The sequence below is a fragment of the Echiichthys vipera genome (genome assembly GCF_963691815.1).
Source record: "Echiichthys vipera genome assembly, chromosome: 16".
In the NCBI taxonomy this organism is placed as follows: Eukaryota; Metazoa; Chordata; class Actinopteri; order Perciformes; family Trachinidae; genus Echiichthys; species Echiichthys vipera.
In genome coordinates, this window is record NC_139841.1 from 19,079,507 (window position 1) to 19,105,145 (window position 25,639).

The 25,639-nt window shown below is 40.7% G+C and overlaps 2 protein-coding genes across 2 annotated transcripts in view; one reads left to right on the plus strand and one right to left on the minus strand.

Annotated features, from left to right (window-relative positions):
• The window catches only part of astn2 (astrotactin 2), a gene marked incomplete at both ends in the record, with an annotated part of 261,923 nt that overhangs the window by 29,968 nt on the left and 206,316 nt on the right, over nt 1-25,639 (minus strand). The window contains 3 exons of the mRNA XM_083929281.1: nt 3,406-3,554; nt 5,834-5,967; nt 14,107-14,429. Coding sequence (XP_083785407.1) covers nt 3,406-3,554; nt 5,834-5,967; nt 14,107-14,429 — 606 coding nt within the window. The remainder of the gene's footprint in view (nt 1-3,405; nt 3,555-5,833; nt 5,968-14,106; nt 14,430-25,639) is intronic.
• trim32 (tripartite motif containing 32) lies at nt 19,294-22,822 on the plus strand. The gene is made up of 2 exons (XM_083929282.1): nt 19,294-19,347; nt 20,187-22,822. The coding sequence occupies exon 2, from the start codon at nt 20,199-20,201 to the stop codon at nt 22,254-22,256; it is 2,058 nt and encodes a 685-aa protein (XP_083785408.1). The 5' UTR covers nt 19,294-19,347; nt 20,187-20,198; the 3' UTR covers nt 22,257-22,822.

Below are 25,639 nucleotides of genomic sequence, written 5' to 3' on the forward strand. Positions count from 1 at the left end.
ACTTATTTTGTAAGTGATGACACAGGTAGAAGCGCAAACTGTCCATTGCTACTATATCTTCAGTCGAGACGATGAGTGTGGAAATTATGAATCTGTGAGTCAGATGTTAGCCATAGTACACTGAGCAAGAAGTTGACCAATTGTAAGGAGAAGCCTAGGCAGCATTAGAAACAATCAGTGAGTTTACATGGTTGATCCTTACACCATCCACGATAATGATGAAAGGTTTCTAACTTGGCACCTCCAACCACAATCAAATTTGAGGAGTTGGGACGCGGACAGGTTGTCAGCACTGATGCCCACTGTAGGAAAATGCACAGCCCTGTGTTATGTTATGAGAAGAGGCATAGATATGATTTCTAGAATTTACATAGAGCAAGACAGAGTCACATTAGCAACATTTATGGATATTAGCTTCGAAGAAGATACCATTCACTGTCGAGAATTTCAAGGACCTTATGATTGCATCCATTCATGCAGAAAGCTGGTACGGATGAAAAACCCAAGCCAAAAGGGTGGCATATTACCTCATTTGAATCGGCTTATTAACAAGGATAAAACTGTCACCCAGCTAGTGGAAAAGCTCACTGCTGTAACTCCTCATCTGCAGGGACAACTGAAGTGACTATAAGAACTATAAAACTATAAAAAACCTGTATCCCCAAAGAGGTGATGCAATTTCTGAATGGCCCTAATGTTGTCGATGTTGCTGGGGCTTTTTAAGGTCTACAGCAATCGAAAAAGCAAAGATGCATTCACATATACAACTGTGAATTACTTTTATGGTAACACTTTATATACTTTCATGGCTAAACTGAAATGAACCTCTGGACCCAGAGATCTATCTTTATCCTTTTTCAATTAGGGGAACCAAATCTGTTGAAACCTTCAAGACCAAATATCAAGGCGGATTTTTCTCCTGCCTGACCTTTACAATATTTATCTCAGGAGGAATACAGTATCATCTCCTGTGCTAGTCTAGACAACACAGACATCAAAACATGGCTTCGGGAACCCAATGAAAGCTGCATCCAAGTGTCTGCATCTCCATGCTCATTCTCTGTCTGCCATCTGTATGAGTGTGCACATGGCTGAATGTGTGTGCTCTGAGTGTGTGACTCATGCTCAGTATGGATGAGTGTCTGTGTGTGGCTTTCTGTTTATCTTTCCTCTCTCTCAGACACCAGCCCGAAGCACTATTTCAACTTGGCAATGGATGTGGATGCAGCCTGAGCTTCTGTGGATGACGGCGCCGGCTGAATCCCATGCCCTGGATGCAGGTGCTGCCCTTACTACTCATGATTTGATCACATTTGTACTTTGTGAAACAGTGAGAAGAACCATCTCTGTGCTTCACTTAATCACTGCAAAACATCTTGTCTTACATAATATTATCTCTTTATAATCAAATCTGAACACCGCACACTTCTCTATATTGCCAAATATCAGCCCCAATTAAGCTTTGGATCTGTATTCTTCCCTATGATTGTCGGGATGGGGGAATACAGTTCACTGTAAATCAGCCGTATAAACCTTTAGTGTGTACCCACTCTTAGATCTTGGGAAAGGAAGGCTTTACTGCAAGCTCACTGGTTCAAATCATCACACAGTCTTGGAAAATATGAACAGGAAAAATGAAGGAGAAACACGAAAACCCCCAAGATGCCCTCGGGCAAAGTATTTATCCCCAAACTGCTCCATTAGAGCTGCTCAGTGGCCAACGGTAGAAAACTTGTTTCACTGGCAGCTTCAACAGGGGAATGTGAATGTCTGTGAAAGTCAAGGAATGACTGAGCTTGAGAGCACAAGGATAGTTATACTTTGTATCCACAACGTGAGCAGGCATAAGGCTAAAATGGACTTCCTATTTATCTCAGCTTACAGTTTTATTATACATACTGTACTTCGATTTTCCTAGGAAGTGCCTCAAAATTGGTCCTTAAATAAGAAGTCAGCAGTGTATATGGGGAGTACAAATCCAATAATTTCAAAATAAGTCAGAGTAAGTATAAGAAAAGGACACTGGCTTTTATTTGCTGAGTCCAGAGAACAAGATCGCATCATTTTAGGAGGCCCTTATTATTTCATAAATCGATCCTTGCAATACCTTCCAAGTTTGTAACACCAATCTTGATCCCCCAGTTTTGAGAACAATGAGGGTTTTTTGAGTAGCTGCAGTTTTCCGTATTTGCATTGGAATTGGGAACTATCCATGCCTATACAGTTCATAATACATGAGGTTTCCACTGAAGGAGATTCTATAGTCTGCCAGAGTGTCCTGCCAATTAGCATTACCAACCCATTTCTAAGATGTCATATACTGAACACGCTCAATGCACTCAACTAAGTTAGCTATTTTTCCTCACTCATCAAAGTTTTTTGTCCAGATAGTTAAAAGAAAGTTGAGAGTAAACAACACTGACATGACTAACAGTTAGAGATAAACAGTGACGAAGAAAAAAAGACAAAAGACAATGACTTCTAATCTGTATGATACTGTCTGTTCCAACATGATTTATAGTGGTGACTGGCACATAGCAGAGTGAGTCACCCACACCATCTGCCCCTTTCTACCTCACCTCTGCCAGCATGCCTGTGTCTAGCTGTCTGTACCCTCTCCTCGCTAGCTGGTGCCCACGCTTCATCAGCACTCCTCCCAGGGGTGATGGATGGCCTGTCCATACTTCCCAATGACTAAAGCCAGCTTCGTCCAGACCACCTCATTTCTCCAATATTATTAAATTCTTTCCTATCACCCTTCCTCTGACTCAGCCCAGCCCCTCGTCACAACCATGACCACCTCCCTAGCCCTACGGCACAATGGTCAGCACCATTTATGGCCCTTGATAAATTGCTCTGCGTCATCTTCTCTCATCTTCAGTCTAAGCCCTTCCTTCTGTTCTGTATCCAGACCAAACCTTTAACCTCATTCCCCCGCAAACTCCTTCTATCAACTCATTAGTCAACTTAGTTATTAACCTCTGTGACCAGATGCTTAGCAGATATTATATTTATTTGAATGCTGTGAACAGTGTGATTTTCTTTCTATATGTAGTTAAAACATGCTGTGGAATCTTGTGAAACTTTCCCAAATTCAGCTATGGACACAGAGAAACAGACTCTTTATGGACCAACAGTGCTAAATACTGTCACCTAAAAAAGCTAATGAAAGCAACAAACTGATAAACATACAGCAATGATTCTCTTTCTCAGTACTTGTATATATGTGTTTGTACTTTATGGGTGGTGTGCATGGTTATGGCATGGAGGAGAAAGTTACAAACACATTGAAAACACATAATGCCTTTATCAAACTACAGTATCTGATAACTAATAAGCCAACACACCTATCTATACAATTACAAAAAAACAAATCAAAGCAGGCTTGGAATTTAGTTTTTCTACCTGTGTAGACCTCTGCCTCTGAGGGATCCTCCACTCGTTTATGCTGGATGATGTAGTCAGTAACTTTGCAGCCAATCAGAGGCTCCACATCCATCCACTCCAGGGCCACCATTGTGCTTGAGGGCTCCAGGTAAGGGGCTAGGCGTAAACTAATGGAAGCAACATACAGGACACAATGAGTTGAAAAGATTAACCAAAAAAATAGATCTCCCTTATCTGGAAATCCATATGAAAATGTATGTACCTATGTATTGACCTAAATCTATGATTAAGTAGGAATCCACTGCGGCAATTCATTGTTATGTTAGTGTAGACACTGTCACACCTATGCATTTACAGTATTTCATTGGACAACTTGATGGCAAACTTTGAAAAAATTAGCATTCCAATGCCACCTGTTGTCCAGAAGTGTTCCTTGTGCAGTTTACCCCCTTTAATCCCTCAAAAGAGATAAAAGAACAATATTTCCATTTTGCCTGCCCTCAAGCTGTGTCTGTGACAATGACTGAAAGAGGTAAGTTATCCCTCTTTCATAAAAAGCATGCCGCTCGGTTTCATCCTCACAGGCAATAATAATAATACGTACTGCAGGATTTAACTGGCCTTGCACTCACTGCACTGGCCAGAGTTGGATATTTGGCTGCCGTAGCAACTCTTCACTGGCCCTTTCGTGCCAGCAGGCACAGACTCAGTGAGAGCCTGACCAAAACTCTGGTTGTGGTACCATTCACGTCCTCTCCAATTCCACAACCACAACCACAATCTATAAACAAAACAATACCAAAACCGCCATAACAGCATATCAAACTACTTGTGCAATACTTATGCAACATATTTTTGGTAAAGCATTGCTAAAGAGTTAAGACAAATCTCATCACAAGGTCGATTTAGTAGCTATTCTGGAGTTTTTAATTAGCATATGTAGTTTGCTCAATTTTTGTGGAATTGTAGATTCCACAATTCTATTATCAATGTTGGCTTAAAATCTGACGTTCAATGTTCATTCATAATCTTGGAAACAGTATGTATTATAACACTATGTAGTCAAGCACACAGGAACAGTGTAGGACTCATAGACTGTAGAAAATATGTCAACTATAGGTTTCTGAAGAGCCAAAATGAAGCGCACTGTGGGTTGTTCTGGACATCTGAGCTGAGGCGGGCCAAATTAACCCTACAGTTTATGCTAGCTACTTGTGACAGCATCTGTAACTCAAAATGGCCATGCCCATAAATATGCATAACAAGCCTTAATATAATTTAAATGAGTGAGTTATATAAAAAAATTAAAAGTTGGGCATTTTAACATGGGGGTCTTTGGGGACTGACTTGTTTTTGGATCCAGTCTCAGGTGGCCATTTGAGGAACTGCAGTTTTTGGCACTTCCACTGTCTCACTTTTCAGACACCACTTGGTTGGATTGGGAGGCAATTTTGACAAAATAATTTTGGCCCACAAAGACATTTTTCTTGCACAATAATTACAAAAGGAACAACTGTATAACAAGATTGATCTTTGTGACAATTTCCCCAATATTACTACTGGTGTTTCATGCCATTCATGTGTGTCATTAGCTAAGAGGAAGTCAACCGGCTTATCCAGAGAAAGTCCCCATCCTTAACATGCATCAAAGCTAAAATCGATAATGTTTTAAATAATACATTATTTGTTGTATCCAGTTTGTCTGTTAGAGTGTGTCCAACTGATAGGTAACACCTTTCTAATTGACAATGCCACTGCCTACTTCCTTATGCTACTGATGGGGGATGGCATTATCACTTTATACCAACGATAACATGGTGAAACAATGGCTTATGTTGGTTTGCTCTCTGCCATCAGATTTGTTACAGCAATGCTGCCACATGGTGTGGAATTCACAAAATGTAGAACGAAGGAATTATACAAAACTAAACATTTTGTTGTTGTGGTTTTAGTTGATAATGCAGGGATGACCTTTGCAACAAATTCTTGGACCAGAATCCTCTTTGCAGCAATATATTTTATTATTGTTTAGCTTTTATTGTTGTTCTAGAGTGGTGCCAATAAAGGTTGACCCTCATTCACTACAGAATACAATATATTAATAGGCATATTTTACTTTCATTAATTAATTAAATGCTTTTACAGGAGCCATATCCGAAATTTTCCTTTTAACTTGCTGTTTCTCTTTAAAAGTTCTTAGGACACCTTGAATGAGAGCATGTTCTTTTCAGAAGGGTGTAAGGGCTGACTGACAGCTATTAGAACTTCGGGGACTGTGCTTGTTTCTACAACTTTCTCAAGTGCCCCAGGAGTGGCTGGAGACAGGTATGTGTGTGTGCATGTCCATGTGCATATGTGAGTGTGCCTGCAGTGCATCAGTGCAGGCATCCATGAAATATCTCTTGTGCATGAATTCCTAGGTGTCATGGTGTCACCTCACACTTACATTGGCTGCCTGAGGGGACTGCAGTTAGGCAGGCCATCTTTGCTGAAGGCACTCAGGTCACAGCGACACCAGTTATCAATGACATCGCCCTTTCCAGCACACCAGTATGAGCTCATCGTGGCACTCTTGAAGGCCTGTAAAGGGTAACAGGTGAGAGAAATGCAATTATCTCTTGGAACATGCGATCCCATCCATCTATGCTAACCCCACCCCCATCTCCCATCCCGACCACCCTCTACATCAAGGCCCTCCATTTCTCTGAACGCACGCACGCACGCACACACGCGCACACACACACACACACACACACACACACACACACACACACACACACACACACACACACACACACACACACACACACACACACACACACACACACACACACACACACACACACACACACACACACACACACACACACACACACACACACACACACACACATCGTACTTCTTTGACCAATCCCTTAAAATTAACCTTTAACACCTCAGCCTTACCATGATTAACGCTTTGCAAAAAATTCCTCTTTCTAAATGTAACCAAAAACAGGTCTCACAAAGATAGAAGTACAGTACAGGTACACACACGCACACACACACACCCACACACAGAGTGACCTTTTCATACCCACCGTTCCCAATTACCAGAAGGCAGGAACATCTCACTAACATCGACAAGCTTACGCTGTGATATCATAGGTGCACTGTGACTTTTATGACGGAGGTGTGAAAGCTGTGACACACCCCACCTCCTCCATTCTATGCGTACGTTTGTGTGCAGATCTGTCTGTGTCAGTGTCGGTCTGTCTGAAAAGGGGGGGGGGGGGGGGGGGGGCAGGAGATGACATCATTGCTTAACATCTCCTTGTGCTGCTTCATTAACGAACGGAAGAAAAATCAAAGGCAGAAGCTCCGTCATCCTCTAAAAGGCAGCAAAATGCCAATATAACCGTCAAAGCAATAAAGTATAATGTCAGGGCTTTCCCTAAAGCCACAGGCATGATAGAGAGTGAGTTCAAGGGAGTTCGCAAGCACTGTGGCTCCCCCTGTCACACTATGGATCAATGGAGCACTCAGTTATTTATGTCATCTAACTGGTTGGCAGGGCTGCCTCATGCAGACAACTTTGGAGATGTGCTTGATAATGGTCACAAAAATAGGAAACTGGAACCATGTGGAAACATTATCACTGGGTACCAGGCATTCGACAAAATGCAGAGAGAAGCCACTCCTCTTTTCCAGTACACCATGACTTATTCACTTATCTGAACGCAAAGGAACTGATGAGACCACACACATCTCAAAGACAACTACGAACATGCAGCATGTACGTAGATGCAGGCACATGCAAACATGCACACACACTGACAGAGTAGCAGTGTGTTGATTAGTGAACGCGACATTTGAGATGACTTTGGCCATAGTCCTGACCAGAAAGGCAGACGGTTTGGCCAAAAAACAGTCAGGTTATGTACTGAGAAGCTGCTATTAGCATTTCCACAACACTGCATTGCTAGCTGTAAAGGAGGCTCAGTTTTGAACAGTTTTTCATGGGAACTGACTTCATCCAGAACCACTTGCTTTCACTCAAGAACGAGCATCTTGAGTAAGACACTGGAGAGACTAAAAGAAATAGGTAAACAAAAAAATCAACAAAATGAACAAGTAAACAAAGGTGTGAAAAAAAATAGATATTCTCAACTCTCAAAGCCCCCCCCCCCCCCCCCCCCACATACACACATATGGGACAGGATCAGGATCCATCAGCAGTGAAAGCTTTCCCCATTATTTATCCTCCAATACAAGCCCCTCTAAATGAGCGTGCTGAATGAGCAGTTATTACAGAGGGTAGACATGCACAGTAATCCATGGCCATATAATAACCCCCTGGAAAACCAAAAAGGGGAAAAGGTAATTACATTTCTCCACCATCCTCCCCCCACCCCCTGCCTGAGCCCATGTGGCAAACTGCAGCCAGAAAACAACAGCAGCAGGGGTCTTGCCACCTCATGGCAATGGGAAGCAGGCCACAGACAAAGGCAACAAGAAAAACCTGGTCTCAAGGACTATGCACGCACACAGACTAGACAAATATGAGAAATGAGAAATGACCTCCGCTGCTAGGGGCAAAAGAGAGAAAGACCACAGGACCGCCATGCATTTACCACCACTAAATTCCTAGAAAAACCCCATATGGGTCTGCATGCTTGATTGCATGGCTGCACATGTGAAAAATAGACAAAGCGATTACCACCATGTTTATGTTTGAAGAGTAATGCAAGCCAGTCTCCACTGGGTAAACAGGGAATCTAATTGTGGTTTTAGAGAATGAGGTGGGGGGCTGGTTTGGGTGGGGGGCACAGGAGGTAAAGCAGTGATGAGGATTTAAAGTAAAGCAAAAAAAGTGATAGCTAATATGTGTAAAATGATAACATGTCAAGTGTGTGGCTGTGAAGACAGCAATATGTCCGGCTGGTGCAAGTAAAAAAAAAATCTGAGAGGCCAAGGAGAGAGCACTTCTGTGTTCAATGTAGAGATATGACAGCTGAAAAGAGGAGGATACCCTATACTGTATTGATTAACCACATATCATGCTTTTCCCAGAACACTATAGATCCATATACATTCTGTGTTGGCCATATAGGGGTAAGAAAAAAAACTTGTCCATTACACTTCATATTAGAAAACAAGTATTTAGACAAAGATGATCCTATCTGAGCATTGACTGTAATAGTGTAGGACAGTCTTTGTGCAGCCATGACATATTTGCTTTCAAGAACTGGTGATGCCGCTGTGGTTGCAATAACACATGGTTCTACTGTTTCACAAATATGCCACAATTCATCTCCATTGACCCTATCGATACTGAACAAACTTGAGCTGAAATGTAATCACCCCCTGCTAACAGAAGACAAGATCAGAACAGCAAGGACACTGAGCATCAGCAACAGCTCCGGCCGCAAATTCCAAGCCTTGACATCATCTAGACCCAGCAGACTCACTGGCACCAAAATACTATTTGGACCTTTCACTTTCGTAGAAGCCTGTTGTGACTTACAAGAAGGCAAGGAAGGCCATTGTGACCTCTTTAATGTATTAATCTGTTTGTCTAGTCCAAGCTGACCATATTACTGTCCATCTTCAGAGGCTAATACATGAAAACACTGGCCAGCTGGCCCACAGTATTGATTTATAAGATGATCACCAGTAAAGAGTCTAAGTCAGTACACACAGGACACCATCCAAGTGTGTGTGTGTGTGTGTGTGTGTGTGTGTGTGTGTGTGTGTGTGTGTGTGTGTGTGTGTGTGTGTGTGTGTGTGTGTGTGTGTGTGTGTGTGTGTGTGTGTGTGTGTGTTTGTGTGTGTGTAGGTGCACACGACTGCGTTTATGTAGCCTTTCCAATCATTCAGAGCTAATGGTGTTAACAAAGGAACCAATAGGCTAGTTCTAGGAATCTTATCAGAAGTAGTACTTCCAGGAAATTGGACACTGGGGGCAGCTAGAGGGTTGGTTCAACCAGAGGTTGATGGGGATTGTCACTGGAGCACCCTCAAACAACAGGTATTGGATTTTAGGTGTGCCAACTCTAAGATGGTTTTAAACTAATCTGACCTTTCGGGCAAAGTAAATTGACGTGATTGTTGGTGTGCTAATTTATTATGTGTTATAAATACAGGGAAAGGGAAAATAACATGAAAACAAATTAAATTTGACACAATTTTGAATTTTCAGTGGAAACTATCAAGAAGTGTTAATGGAATAATTATTAATGAAACCTTTGAGCCATTCATCACCAGGAAGCTGTTTAATTTTGGTCTTGATATATATCTTTTGTATATGAGGGATTTTGTCTGTAGCCTAATGGACAAGTCTAAACTGCTGCTGCTGTAATTGATGCTTGGTGGACCAAATTTTGGCTACAACATACTGTACTCTCAGTTGCCAGTTTATTAAGTGCACCTAGCTTAAACGAATGCAGTCTAATGCAACAGCCCTGCAATTAATCCTACCTTCAAGAAGGTTATAATGATGTGTTATTCTGGCATGTGATTTAATTATTTTGTCCACCCCATTTATATCAATGAGGGTAGGTTAAATAACAGAAACACCTCTCTGTATAATGCAATACAGTTCAACAGCACCACATCCTCCAAAATTACCGTACTGTACAGTTGAAGCAACACATCTCATAAACAATTTCCACATTATAATCTTCTCGAGGATATTATTTATTGCAGGGCTGTTGTATTAGACTGCGTTCATTTTAGTTTAGTGTACTTAATAAACCTGCAGCTGAGTGTAGTATGTACTGGCCAGAGACAGTTTATATGAATTTAATGATCTATATGAGTGTGAGCTCTCCTTGGTACTGAAGTGATGTTCCTGGGATCAAAATTTGGATTTCTTTTTCTTCCTATGTGTGCATTAGATTATGGGACCTGCTTGAATGAGCTGATTGAGTTGGCAGCAACATTCACAGTATGTTGCCGTTTGATTGTTTGTTTCTATTCTTAAATAACTTGAATGATAAATTGCTAGTTGTAATCTAACAGAACACTGGTGATACTTTGTATTGTGTTCATTATTATGTCCCTGCATGAATAACAGAATACAGTACTGGTTAAGCAAGCTACACCAGTCAATTACACATGTAACTGCTCTGCTCTTATGCTACTACTTCTTTTGTTTTGGTAGAAATATGTTGTTGCTCTTTTGATTCTGTGCCCCATCCTGCCCCCATTGAGAAAGCCTCTGCAAAGGGCTCCAGTAGTACGTTATGGTGAGAGCATGACAGCGGCCATCCGCAAGATATAGAGCATTCGGACCCATTAGACTCACAACCAATTTGTTCAAAAGGTTTGCCATAATTCAGTCACAGCATCACAAGACATAAGACCACTGGCAAGCTCCACAGGCGTTCCCTTATTTATTTATCCACTGAGGTATTTTTCTCTGGCACTAGAACAGGGGAGTATCTGTGTGTGTGTGTATATTTGCGTGCACACACCATGCCTGTAAGCAAGACCACCATAGTCGAGTCCAAGCCAATTCCAAGACCGGTTCCAGTCAACTTGAAGTCAATACCAGGTTTAAAGCATGCCAAGCCTGAGAACACAGCAACTTGAAAAGTATTCAATACCAAGACAATGATGGAATAAACCTTCAATTTTTCTTCCAAATACAAAACATAGTCATTACGTTTCTTACCAACATATCCTGATACAACAGTTCATATGTTGTGCAAAAAGTTGTAGACAATTTTTCATGCCTTATCGTATGAATGTTGAGTAACATAAACAATGACTATGCATGTGCAAGCCCTTGCAGTGCAGAACCTGTTTTTGGCAACAAAATTACTTGGTTACGTTTAGGAAAAGATTGAGGTTTGAGTTCAAATAAGTGTGTTTTTAAGTGTGTTTTTAGTACTTGGCAAGAAAGGTACTTGGTTAGGTTTAGGAAAAGATTGTGATTTGAGTTCAAGTTAGTTTGTTACATAACTTACATACGTGGCGGTTAAGTTACAAAATTTAAAATAACTCAACGTTGACGTTAGCTTCTTTGCGTCAAAATAAAACTACCAGCATGGAGAGATACCACAAATGTGTTTTTCTCTGTTTGGGTACACCAATCCACTAACATGTTTTCAGGAAATAATCTGGGACTATCATCCAATATTGGATAGTTACCTGTCTCCGAGGTATTATTTTCCCTAAATCCTTAACTAGTTATTAGTAATGTCAGTACTGGGTACATGTACAAAGAAAAGTCTTTATTCCATTTAATTCTGTTTTTTGCAGTCTTGGTCTTTTCAATGAAGGGGTAATTTCAAATTGTAACAAAATCCTCCTCTGGCTTAATAATGAGAAGATTGATGTGAAAGGGACATGCCATGTCCTGTCAAACAGTCAGGCAGCCAGGGAGAGGCCACTGAAAGATGCAGATAGATGAGAAGGGGGGTGGGGGGGGACTGCTGGCGGCAAAGAAGGGAGTGACAGGTCCATGTAAACACGGTATTGGGCATACACAGACACATGCATACAAATAGGTATACACATATAGGTATGACCTCAGTGCATCTAATCATAAGCTGATCAACTAAGCCTCTATTTTGATGGCTTCAGGAGGTTTCAAAAAAAAACTTCATCTCTGAGAAAGCTTTTGTAACATGGCAGCTGTCTTCCTAGATAGACCCAGCCAAGTAGAAAGCAAAAGTGTTTTTCACACACACACACACACACTCACACACACACAGACACTCTGTGTGTGTGTGTGTGTGTGGAGGGGCAGGTTGTTGTGTCGCTCGTCTCTAATGCAATATACGTATTTGCCTTTCAGACGAACAGCAGCAGTTGCGGAGAAGAGAAGAAGAGAAAGAGAGGAAAAGAGGAGCCGAGTGATGGACCCCCCTCCCTTCCAAGAGGTCGATGACATCAATAAGAAGCTAATAATCCTGCCTCAAGCTATCTCAGAAGGGCTTGCCAGAGCTATCCACTGCAGTCTACCCTTTCTACATCCCCACAAGACCACGGGTTGGGTAGGGGGAGAGAGAGGGATAGATAGCGAGGTGTTTGGAAGAGAGGGAAAGGAGACATTTTGCTCTTCCTCACGTTTAGCTATCGATGAGCCTCACTAGGGATCGTCTGATATTGATTGCGCCTTCTTTTCTTTGGGGCTGTGGTGCTTGCTATGGGCGGCACGTACAGGGGCTTTGTTGTGTGTATGTGCAAGTGTTTGTGAGTGCAGGACATTTTTTTTTATTTAAAACTATATATATGTGCGTATGTTTCTTTTTGCATCTGGTATTGTTGCTGCATGCAGTGATTTCAGAAGGGAAGGTAATTAGATACTTAACTGGGGGGAGCGTGGACCAGTCTGCTCCCTAAGGCATATGCATGCGTGTGTGTTGGTCGTGAGTCACCTGAAAACAGCTCTGCGTTGTCGTACACATGCACAGAGTAGACATGGACCGTATGTCAGGTAGCAAGATGATGTCAAGATGAAGCCCAAACAGAGAAAAATGCAGTAAACTAAATGTCAAGTGAAGCCAGAGACCCCTCCTAAATTACCTTACGGAAAAGAAATCCGATATGATTAACTTTCAATGTGCATAGATGGTATTGCGTTCAGCTGTGTATGCTCGTTTACACGCACACACACACACACACACACACTCACACACACACACACACACACACACACACACACACACACACACACACACACACACACACAGACACACACACACACACACACACACACACACACACACACACACACACACACACACACACACACACACACACACAAAAACATACACACACACCCGTACATGTAGCTAGATACATCTCACACATATATAGACACCGACTTCCCCACAAGAGGAGAAAGCCATGATGTCATCTTTTTATGCCCTCTGTATTACAGTGCTCATTTCCAGTGGTCAAAGTTAACCAACTAATGCCACCTAGAGGTGATTTGTTACAACTGCCTCAGTTAAAACGCTTCAGAGGACAATGGATATCTACAGTACAAAAGGATTACGCCAGCATCATATGGCATGAGACTGTATACAAGTAAAACATACTGAATAATTCACTAGTCCCCTAAACATGCAGATCGCACCAATACAGATTTGTCACAGGGTAGTGCAACATGTTAATTTGCCTCACATTTACAATGAACTTATGTTTGCAGAAGTGGTAGTATAATCCCATGCCAACCAAATGTGATTGATCTAATATGATGATCTAAATTAACAGAGTTTAATATAAATTAATAATTCAGAATTTAAAAGAGATCCAGGCTTTGGTGAAATTGGGTAGATTGTTTTTGCATTCCTCTCATTCAGAAATGTTTGATGTTATTATAAACTACAATCCTGGATGTGGATGTTTATACTTTTTTGTGCATCATATCTCATTATCAATCTCTAGTTTTATGGTCACTTTCTCAGCCTCTCTCTCTCCTAAACACACACACACACACACACACACACACACACACACACACACACACACACACACACACACACACACACACACACACACACACACACACACACACACACACACACACACACACACACACACACACACACACACACACACACACACACACACACACACACAAACACACACACACACACACACACACACACACACACACACACACACACACACACACACACACACACACACACACACACAAACACACACACACACACACACACACGCACAAACTCGCTTCCTACCCCCATGCTGCTTTCTCACCTCTTTGGTGACGTTGTCTTGGACCAGGCTGTAAAGGGGCACCACACGGCTGACTTCCAGTAGCACAGGGATGGGGGAAGGTTGCTCTCCACTCCTGCTGTTAATGGTGCGGCTTCTCCCTGACACTCCACCCATCATGGCCTGGTGATGGCACAGGTGGCAGCCAGCTGGACAGCTGCCCTTCTCCTCGCAGCGGATCTCCAAGCCACTTACCATGTCGTCAGACAACAGCTGGCTCTTCTGTAGTGCCGACAGGTAGCTGATGAAGGGAATTGACTTCAGCTCACGCCGCCCACCTCCGCCAACCCCCTGGTCAGTTGCCTCTGAAGGGGTAGTCAGGAGAAGAAGGGAAGGTATGGGTAAGCGGAGGTGCTGATTAAGATAAACAAAGTTAACAATAAATATTTACATTCATTGTAAGAGGAGGGAGGGAATCAGCCATCAAACTCACTTGTAGGTATTCTTTCCAAATTGTAAAAACAATCCCCTCTTCCCTAATTCTCTCTCATCTATATTTCTATAAAACATTTTATGAATCTTCAGTTGGAGTAGCAAATAAAATTCACAGTCCTTCAGTTGCATAAAGCATCCACATCTGGATTTACTTTTACTTGCTGCCAAGGAAAAGAAGAAAAAACAACAACTAATCCTTACTGTCATCAGCTTTCATAGACAAGGGATGAATGAGAGGGTGGAGGGGTGTCATTGGCTTCTTCTCCTGAGTGTCAATTACCACTGTTTGATGTTCACACTGGAGTTGGGGGATTCTTTCTCATCATTTCCCCTTTCAGTATGAAAACAACCCACCATACGGAAAGAAGAGGCAGCGACAGAAGCAGGGGAGGAGTAGAAACAGAAGAGAATGCTACTTGGGTGATGAGTGTTTCATTTGTAGGATACATCAGGCCACATGCTACAGTGGACTAGATTAGCCATCTGTGCTGAGGTGGCAGATGTATGTCTATTTACTTTGAAAGAACAGATGACACATATGTGAGTTGTCCAAATGAGTGATAAGGTGTTCTTTCTAGTGACAGAAACGTGTATTAAAGTAGGAATTACTGATGTGTGATGCTTTGGGACATGATTCATCATCAATCAATGCAAATCACAATGAATGATAAATGTATATTTGCATATGTGTAATTTTAATCATCAAACCCTTGATATTGCAGTGAAAAACAATTAATATGTGTAATTTAGGTGGTCAGAGTATTGCGTAACCTACACCCTGTGCAGATGAATAAAGGTTTTTTTCCTAATGGGAAAAAAGCACCATCAACCCCAGACATGAGAGTATAAACACAAATGTGCAAATGTTTAAGTTACAATCACACATCCCCATTTACGTACATACAGTACTGTACACAGACACATGGATGGAGGAGATTACCAATGTAAACCGTGTTACATAAGCGCACACATGCACACAAAGACCAAGAAAAAACAAGGGAAACTCCAAACCTGAATGAAGACAGCAGGAGAAGCCCCTGACATTATTCAAAGTTGGGGTAATTGGGACCATTTAGGGTTAATATTTTTAATGACTTATTTCCTAGTAACCATTTGAATGATAGTGAAATCAAACATCCTTCAAACTACTGTTAGTGGCAAAGAGACAACATATAGCACACAAGCCTATATGTATTTGTGTGAGAGATGGGGAGAAAAAAGTCGACATGTTACTTGGACCCTTTTCAAGGACTACTTTCTCAATAATATTTACAGGAAAATAATCACTATGCACATAAAGCATGAGAAAAATATTTAATTACAATATTTCAAACCAGATAAGAGAGATCAAAAGACATTGGTGTTATTCAAAGCTGCGAAAAAAAACCCAACGTTTCCTGTTGTAACATAGTATGACATGCCAAAAGAAACCATGTGATTACAGGTCATATAGTATTTTAAAAAGTCTGCGTTTCCTTTTATTTGCCTAGTAGCCTAATTATTAAATAATGTGTGAAATTGATGTATTAAGGAGCTAAATCATTTCCATGCTTTAGAAAATTAATGTATTGTCCATTGTAATGGCTGAAAAGAAAGTTGTAGAAGTAGAGTTGAACTTAACTGAGTTCACTGGTTACCTGAACAACATGTACTTCAATATTAAAGAACATAATACTTACTAGCAATGTGGCTTTATGAAAAGAACAAGATGGAATAAAATGGGTGTATAGGTAATAGGCTAGACTAAACAACAAAGCTGTAATGACAATTCACTGGCATAGAAAACACAATTGGCTGTCGACAATTTTGGGGGGATGACTGGAATTATGAGTCCAGTGTAGATTCTGGTAATGGACGTACTAAACATATGCGTCTAACTAAATCTAAAATACATTGTTTTTTTAAAAAGAGCAGTAAACTGCACCTCAGGTCACTTAAACTTCCAAATCCCTAGAAAGACAACCAAGGACATGACCTTTATGTCTTCAGTTGTAGCTATTCCCCATGTGTGCGTGTTTGTGTGTGAGAGAGAACTGAGTCTGTACATACATTTATTTATGTATGTCTTAGCAGCTTACTCTCTGTGTGTGTCTGTAAGACACTGGCAAGCAGTTGCAAGGGTGGGTGGTAACTTCATGTGCAACAGTATGTAAACAGGCTCAAGGGGTGGTCAAAGAGTCCAATTACATGCACTTCTGGAGGAAACACAGACACAGAAAAGAGCTGTCGTCACCCAGCTCTCACAATAAAGCCCTGTAGCCCAGGTTGGCTGTGGCAAGCCCGTTTGATTCACTCTCACCCCCTTTAACTCATTTCACCTCATATTACAGTTGTTTACATCTTTGTAAACAAATGCATTTAATGAAAGAGCTGGCACTGTCACATATTGGTGGATCAAATAAAACATAGTTAATGTGATTGTGATTTGGACTTTTACAGTTTCATCTTGTTTTCTTTAAGAGTCCTTGTGGTCTTGCTTGAAGGTGGCAAAATGCATTATAACATATATTTTCTATCTGGGGTCACTAAAGTTCTTTGTGTGTTTATTTCTGTTTATGCAATGTACAGTTTCACTAAACTTTGGCCGACGTTGACACCCTATATAAAGATAAATTAAATAGGACCACATGTATTTTTGTGCAGTTAAAGGAGTTGCCTGTAATTTCACCTTTTTATAAATTATGACACATATTTGCTGTGTGGAATGAATGTGATGTTTATGCAACACTTGCCTGTCATCAAACATAGTAAAGAGATAAATGGAGTGAATTTCCTAGCCATTGATCTTGCGCTGCCTTTGTTAATTAAAATGTCTTTGTGGACTGGTTGCAGTATAATTACTCATGAAGGACACATCCCCTCTGGCCAGGGTTATGTTGCCCAGGCAACATAAGCAAACGTGTCAGATATATTCCATAGCAATTTAATACAGATGTTGTTAGATGTGGTTGCTGTTGGCATTGTTGTTTTTCCCTTATTAAAATAGCTGCTAGTGCTACATGTACCACAGTCCTCTGATTTTAACAGAACCTTGTTATCCAAAGTAGCTCATAAACCCCTATTAATTTAACACAGTCTTATATATTAGTATAGCAAGTAACACATGCATCTGTGTTTTAGCAGTACCTTGTCTACAAAGTACCATTCCAATTAAAGTTTATTATAGATTGCTATCTGAATGGCAGTTACTCTACAATGGTCTGTTAATAGGCAAAAATACAATAACATTTATAAAACAATGTTTTTATAGAAAGAGTAAATTAAATAAGCTGGGAAGGAGTTCTGGCAAAAACAATATACATTCCGAATCATTAAGCATTATACAGTCTGTACTGTTTTACTTGTATTACCACATCTGAAATACTATGTGGAGGTATGGGGCAACACCTAAAAAAAAAAAATCATTATGCATACTGCAGAAACGAGCCATAAAGATAGTAAACAATGGTGAATATCAGGATCACATTGTAACTTTTTAAATTATCATGCATTGAAATTCAGGGATCTAGTGGAATTTATGATTGCACAAACAATGTGTGTGTCCTGGCAAAATATATATATATATTTAAAAAAAAAAAAAGTAAAGTAGGTGCATGTCAGTATGTGTGGTGATTTTGTGGAATGGACAGGAGGAACAAAAATAATAACATAGAAATATCAGACAGTTTAAAAAATACATATAAGAAATATTTTTGCATAATGAAGGGGATATAAAGCACAGTGATGGTGATGTTTTTTTTCCCCACATCCTTGGTGATGTAGATTATCTATAAAGAGGAGGAATAGAGTGATGTATCTGTAGGGATGTACACTGGAGTGGAGAGTAGTTTATTTAATTTGAATATTGTTGGATTAGATTTGTATTGAATAGGCATAGCATACTGCTTTCTTTTTTAATGTTTGGAATAAAGTATGTACTATTTTCAAATCTAAATATGTTCAAACCTCATAAAACTGTATAAATAACACTTTTTTTTTATTGTGCTTGACCAAAGAAAGCAGGCAGATGGTCCTAACTCCCACATTCACTGTTCTTTGTGTTGTGCCCAGAGGTTTCACATGGACATCTTCTAGAAGACTTATTCTGACATCTAGTGGTTTCTTTCTATAATTACAGGCTTATGTCTAAAAACTGAAACATATCACCACATCTGGACATTTCCAAATGCAGTTGTAACCTGTTGGCAGTACTTCAGGTTCTCTCTGCGAGATTTGTTTCTTCAGTTACAGGTCTGTCTAATTTTTTTCTAACTCAAGTTAAGTAATAGGTTATTATTTGTTTGTTCTTTCAAGGATAGACTAATACAGTAATGAAGCACCCTATGCCTTCCTACTACTGCCATTTGGGATAGGTTACAGGATAAGTCAGGACAAGTATACAGCATATTTAAATGACTGCAGTCTTGCTGGAAGAATAATTTAAAATATTCACTTTTGTCTTTTGCCCCCTGTTCTGTGTGAACTTGGGAGTGGTGGGAACAATAATGCAAGTAAAGGATATTCCATTTATGTTGGAAGTCAAATGTCAGAACTAAACATGGGCTACACTACATCCATTGGACTGCATCAGAGGAATGGTGTGCCCGTGTGCAAGCAGTGTACAAGCCACAAGCCCACACTGCAGCCAATCAAAACAAACGTCAGCCTCAGAGCTGTGCGTATTACGTAACACTGCGTACGTGACGTCGTCATCACCACTGCAGTCTCTCGCTTGTAGCTGCAGCAGCAGAACCACAGCACGCCCATCAATACCTCTCAACTTCCAACCTTCACAACATTGGAGAAAAGGTAACGTTTTAAAGCAGAAATGTCAAAAGACAAACATTATGACGAGTCGCATGTCACTTTCGAATGCACCTTTCATCAAAACCGGCCCTTAAGATAATGTTAAATAACATTGTCGCGTTGTGTCAAGGGACAGCGTTTATTGTTTTTTCGAGAGGCCTTCGATTTACTTGACTCAAATTAGGGAATTGTCTATTGTAAGTCTAGACTGCAAGGTGAACCTGACTTTAATTATCAAGAGAGCACGGTCGTGCCCTTCAGATATAACCTAACATTAGTTAGCTGCCTCATTACTTGTAAATATGGCGTAAAACGATCGCCTGTCAATGAAAACAAAACCACAATTAGCTCACCTGCCATTATCACCAGTGCCTTACTGTGAAAGCTTATTTTTCTGTTGCATCAAGGTGATGTTAGCACGTTAGCTGTTACACTTTAGCGTCACCTAGTCAATAACGTTATGTCAACTACACTGCGACAACTAACTACTGTGAAAAAGAGAAGTGCTAGCTTGCTATGCTATTTGTAGCTGGTCACATACTTATTAATTTGTATTTGCAATAACCTGTAAATTAGCCCACTAGTGTTAGGTTTGTGGCAATGTGTTTGCACAGTATAATTTATCGTTGCAGTCGCAGTGCCTCAGAGGAGCACCTTGTAACAATTCGCTATGCTACAAATACTGCTACATATAATACACAAATGTGAGGCATCACAAGTTGGACATGGTTATTCCCTCATGTGTGTTTGTGAGATTATGTTTTACTGTCAGTAGATTTTCATACAGAATAGTAAAGTATTACAAAAAGGCATTTTTGTTTTGTTTTTTTCTCACACTCAAGGAAAGGACCATAATGGAGGCAGTATTTTCCCCACTGGACCCAGATCTAATGAGAGAGGTTCTTGAATGCCCTATCTGCCTCGAGACCTACAACCAGGATCAAATGCGACCCAAACTCCTGCAGTGTGGTCACACCGTGTGCCGGCAGTGTCTAGAAAAGCTGTTGGCTAATACTATAAACGGTGTGCGCTGCCCCTTCTGTAGCAAGGTGTCCCGTATGAGCAGTATCTCCCAGCTGCCCGATAATCTCACTGTGCTCAAGATCCTAGATTGTACTACATCCTGTAGTGCTGCTGCTGCTGGACTCATGTGCAAGTCTTGCTGCAACCGCCTACCACGACAGTACTGCCATGATTGTGCCACAGTCCTCTGTGAGCTTTGTAAAGGGGAAGGCCACCTACATCAAGGCCATTTAGTGCAGCCAATTAGGGTGGCTGCTGAACAGCGTCGTAAAGAACTGGGTGGCAGGCTCACTTCTCTGCGTGACGTTATGGGCGAAATTCAGAAGAAAAAGACGGCTATTGACGTCATATCCAAGTCCTTGAGAATAAAGTACCAGGCAGTGCAGCAGGACTATACTTCAGCTGAGCTTCGTCTACAAGAGGAACTCAGCAAGTCGAGAAGGACATTCACAGCTTCCCTGGCAGAAGTGGAAAAGCTAAATGGGCAGGTCCTGGAGGAGCAAACATATCTCCTTAACATTGCAGAGGTAAAAGTGGTGTCACGCTGTGATTATCTGACAATGCTGGTGAGGCAGAGCGATATCGCTTTGCTAAAAGATGATGGTGAAGGCAGTGATGATGAAGAGCTGGATTTGAAGAGCAGCTTGCCCACCATGTTCCAACTGCAAGAGCCAGAGCTGATCAGATCAGAGCATTCTAAACCCATAGAAGTGGGCCAAGTGACCACAAAGATTTATACTGCCAATACCGAGGATGAGGAGAGTGGTTTGGAGATTACACTTGAGGCTGATGTCGAGAGTGTAGCTGGGGCAAAAGGGGCTACAGGTGGTGGAAGGAAAGTTCCAGTGGATCTTTATCGAGACATTGACATGGTTACAGCTGTAGAGGAGACGGTATGTGGTTCCCCAGGCAGCTTTAAGTCAAAATCCATGGATGCAGGTGGGGGATCACCTGGAGGAGCTGGGGCAAGTGCAGGGCCGCCAGTCTGCCAGTTTGTGAAGAAGATGGGCAGCAAGGGAACTTTACCTGCCATGTTTAATTTACCAGTCAGCATCTGTGTAACACCACAAGGTGAGGTCCTGGTGGCTGACCGTGGCAACAACCGCATCCAGATCTTTAATCGCAAAGGTTACCATCGCGAAATCCGCCGAAATGCAAGTAGCATAGACAACTTTGTCCTGAGCTTCCTTGGGGCTGATCTGCCTAACCTCATCCCCTTATCCATTGCTGTCACTCCTCAAGGTCTGATTGGGGTCACTGACAACTACGATAACTCAGTTAAAGTCTACACTATGGATGGACACTGTGTGGCTTGCCATAAGAACCAGCTGATTAAACCCTGGGGCATTACTGCCATGCCATCAGGTCAGTTTGTGGTGTCAGATGTGGAAGGTGGCAAGCTATGGTGTCTCGCAGTGGACCGCAATGTAGGTGTCGTCAGCTACAACAGATTGTGTTCTGCAGTGCGACCAAAGTTTGTGACATGTGATGCAGCTGGAACAGTCTATTTCACCCAGGGCCTAGCCCTAAACTTTGAGAAACGTCATAATGAGCCCCACTTGGAAGGTGGCTTCTCTATTGGCTCAGTGGATACAGATGGCCAGTTAGGCAAGCAGCTCAGCCATTTCTTCTCAGAGACAGAGGACTTCCGCTGTATCACTGGCATGTGTGTGGATGCCAACGGGGATTTGCTGGTAACGGACAGTGGCAGGAAAGAAATCCTCCAGTTTCCCAAAGAGGGTGGATTCAGAATTCTTATCCAGGAAGGGCTGACCTGCCCTGTAGGAGTGGCCACCACCCAGAAAGGACAGCTGCTAGTGCTGGATTGTTGGGACCACTGTGTCAAAGTCTACACATACATTCAGAGGAGGCACTCCTCCACTTCCTAGAGGAACAACCCAAATCAAGCCTGTCTGCACATGAGCATGAGAGGTTTAGTAGGTATGTGTTGGTAGGTGTGTATTGAAGTTTGGAAAAAGTAGAATCACACTGTTATGTCACTTTAGTTTGGCTGCAGTCCAAACTCCAGCTTTCATTGGATTATTAAATGACTGTTATAGTCATCTTGGTTCAATTTAAAACCCACTGGAATTTAATTTAATACCTCAAATCATTAAAAATCTGCTACTTAAGCTGCCTCTTACCTAATTATTTGAAGGAATCACAACACTAAAACAAATGTTAAACATTTTTTCATCAAAGAATACTGGCACAAGTTATCATATTAGAATAAGTAAAATAAGCCATTCATGTCAAAGCTAATGTAGGCACAAAGTACATGTCATTTAATTTCCTCTGTTATATTGTTATATGCACCATTCAACTGACTGTGTGATGCATGGCTTTTACTGATCTGGCTCAGCTTTGCAAAAGAGAAACAGGAGGACGATACATAGATTTCATATGAAAAAAGCATACATAAAACAAAGGATTTTGGCCTGTGAAGCACTTTATTATTGACACAACACTGTTTCCTAGTGTTTTAGTAGCACAGACTAACATTGGTGTTGCTGAATGCAGTTGGCAGCTTTAAAATTGACTGTGCAGTTAGGTAATTGCAAAACAGTAACCAAGTATCAGCATTCATTGAATTACATTCAGGGAACATTAAGTGTAGAATATTAAGTTACCTACATGATAGAGGGTTGAGCTACAACATCACAACATGATAGGCTGTGGAGGAAATCTGGGTAATATGGGGCAATTGTGATGTGAAATTGATTGAGGTTCTGCGGGTTGAAGCTGATTTTATGCAATCATAATTAGTTACTGATGTTTAATGTGTAGACCACATTATTGTTATTATTTGGTCCTGGTGTTTATTAATAATGCCTATGTGGCCTGTGTGCTGTTTATTTTGGAGCAGCACTGTCTGATCTCTAAGCTCTCTTTTCTCTGTATGTTCTAGCTGTTCTGCTCAGTCATATATCTCACTACAATCTCAGGCCTCTGCATCCCCTTCTGCTTGCCTTTCATTTGACCTGCACCTTTAAAGTTAGCTTTGCTAAGGAACGTTGTAGCTTCTAGTTTTAGTCCCATTTCTCAGACAAAACTGTCCATTATAATTAGAGAAGCGAAAGTTCCAGATTAAAATGTCATGGCTTTGTTTTTCCTAATTCCTAGGGGTTACCTTCAGCCACATCATACAATCATCTATAAATTACTGAATTACTAAATTTATTTTGCCAACTTTAGCATAATCATACAGAAGGCAAATCTGACATTTATTCTAGAGAATTTGTTCCATGACATTGTTTCCTCACGCCTGGCCTGTGCTTTCACAACCTTTTTTGGGATCATTGGCAGGAGTCTTCAGAATAGCACTGCTAGGATAATGATAAAAACTAGGATAAAAGTGACAACTCTAGCATCACACACCAAGCCTGGCTTTGTTACACTGGGATTTTTGTTCCTTTTGCTATGTCTTCCTCAGGGTTTCTTCCAATGTTGGAAGATATGGTAAAGACAACAGCCATATATTTTGTTTTGCAAGGCTGTGGTATTCAACATTAAATTCTTCTATTATCTGCATGTTTTTCATTTATTAATTATTAATCATTTAGCTTAACTGAATTTCTAAGTCCATATGAAGCATTAGATGATACTTTCAGGTAAAATAACAATAAGACACCTCTCCATTCGTTGGCCTAAATATGGGGGAATCAAGTTAATCATTGAAACCTGCCCATGTATGTAACAAATGTCCATAAAGTCGGCAATAGTAAATATGCCTTCCTGCCAATATATATCTTACAGTCCAGGTATGCTCATAAAAGCATATCATATACAGCTTCAGCCTTAAAAATAAGTCCTTTCACAAAGCTGACCTTAACTCTGCACCTGGAGCCCTAAACAGCAACATAGAAATAAACATATGAGAATCAAACTATCATAAACAGTAAGTGTTTTTTTTTTTTTTAAATGTCTTCACAAGCAAAAAAGTAGTAGAAAAAAATAGAACTTCAAGTATCAGGTCTGTCAGTCATTTCCTTGTGCTTTTTTCACTTCACATGATGTATTTGTTTAATTGTTAGAACATGTTATATCAACACTAAACTAATAGATTATAATTAAAGATTGTCTTAGATGTATGTCAACATTGCCATAAAAACATTCTTTCAGTGCTTTCACTTTGTCCATGGTCATTAGAGGTAGTTATCAGATTATTCGAACTTTAAAAGTGACAGAAAAATGCATAAAATGCTAGAAAAATCAAGTGTCCTTGTGTCAGTGTGCTGAACATTTTTTGTTATTTCCTTTAAATACTTCTTCAGCGTTTATTAAGTTAAATTAAGTTATACTATTGGATTGTAATACCACAATATGTCCATGAACCAAACTCCCATGTGTTTAAGGTGTTATGTCCTTTGGCGGCTGTGAATTTTACAATGTGTTGAACACAGAAAAGACATCTACTGTATGTGTAGTCAAATTCATGTTTGTATTGTTGATTACCTGAGTGCAATAAACATCTATGAAACAACTAAAATATCAGAAACAGTTTTTCTTCATGCCCTCTAACATGTGTTCTCATTTATCAAATATGCATGTTCATAAAATGGTCAGTTTTCTTTGTGACGTAATCAAAGCAAACCCAATTTGGTCCCCATAATGAGCTCCCTGTAGCGTTATGTTTAAACATATTTTGATTCATGGTGTAAGTAGTATAAAAATATTAATGATGCAATAATGTAGGCTTTTGAAACCCCCAATGAGTATACTTTTGGGGTGGAAGAAGTATGCTATTCAGATCCTGAAGTAATAGTAGAAATATGTCAAGTTACACATAAAAGTAAAAGAACAGAAGTATTGTCAACAACATGCACTTAAATTATGAAGTTAAAAGTATGCCTGCAACAGGATGGCCCCTGTCACTGTACTATAGTTGTGTGAGATGAATAAGAGCTATGACTGGGCCAAAATAATCAGGCTTGACCCTAGATGAACCGCATAGGTTCAAGCCCAACCCAAGTCCGAAACACAGCAGCAGCTTTGGGCCCAGGCATGATTAAAAACCTGAATTTCGACAGTTAATGTTAACAAATGTATTACAAGCTAAATTCAACTAAAGTCTTTTCAGTGCAGTTACAGACATCTGTGACACGATCTCCAACATGAGCATTCTCAAATGTTCAGCACAGTTGAGAAGCCCTCAAATGCCATATTATTTAGTGATTGAGTAATATTTCTTCTAATGCGAGGCGGGAGTCCAGAGTATCGGGACGGTTGTCAGTGACATGATTTTTAAACAGCAGAGAAAAATCAATGAGGC

Bases quoted from the DNA above. Each gene is read 5' to 3' on its own strand.
- trim32 (XM_083929282.1), top strand. From the start codon at position 20,199: ATGGAGGCAGTATTTTCCCCACTGGACCCAGATCTAATGAGAGAGGTT.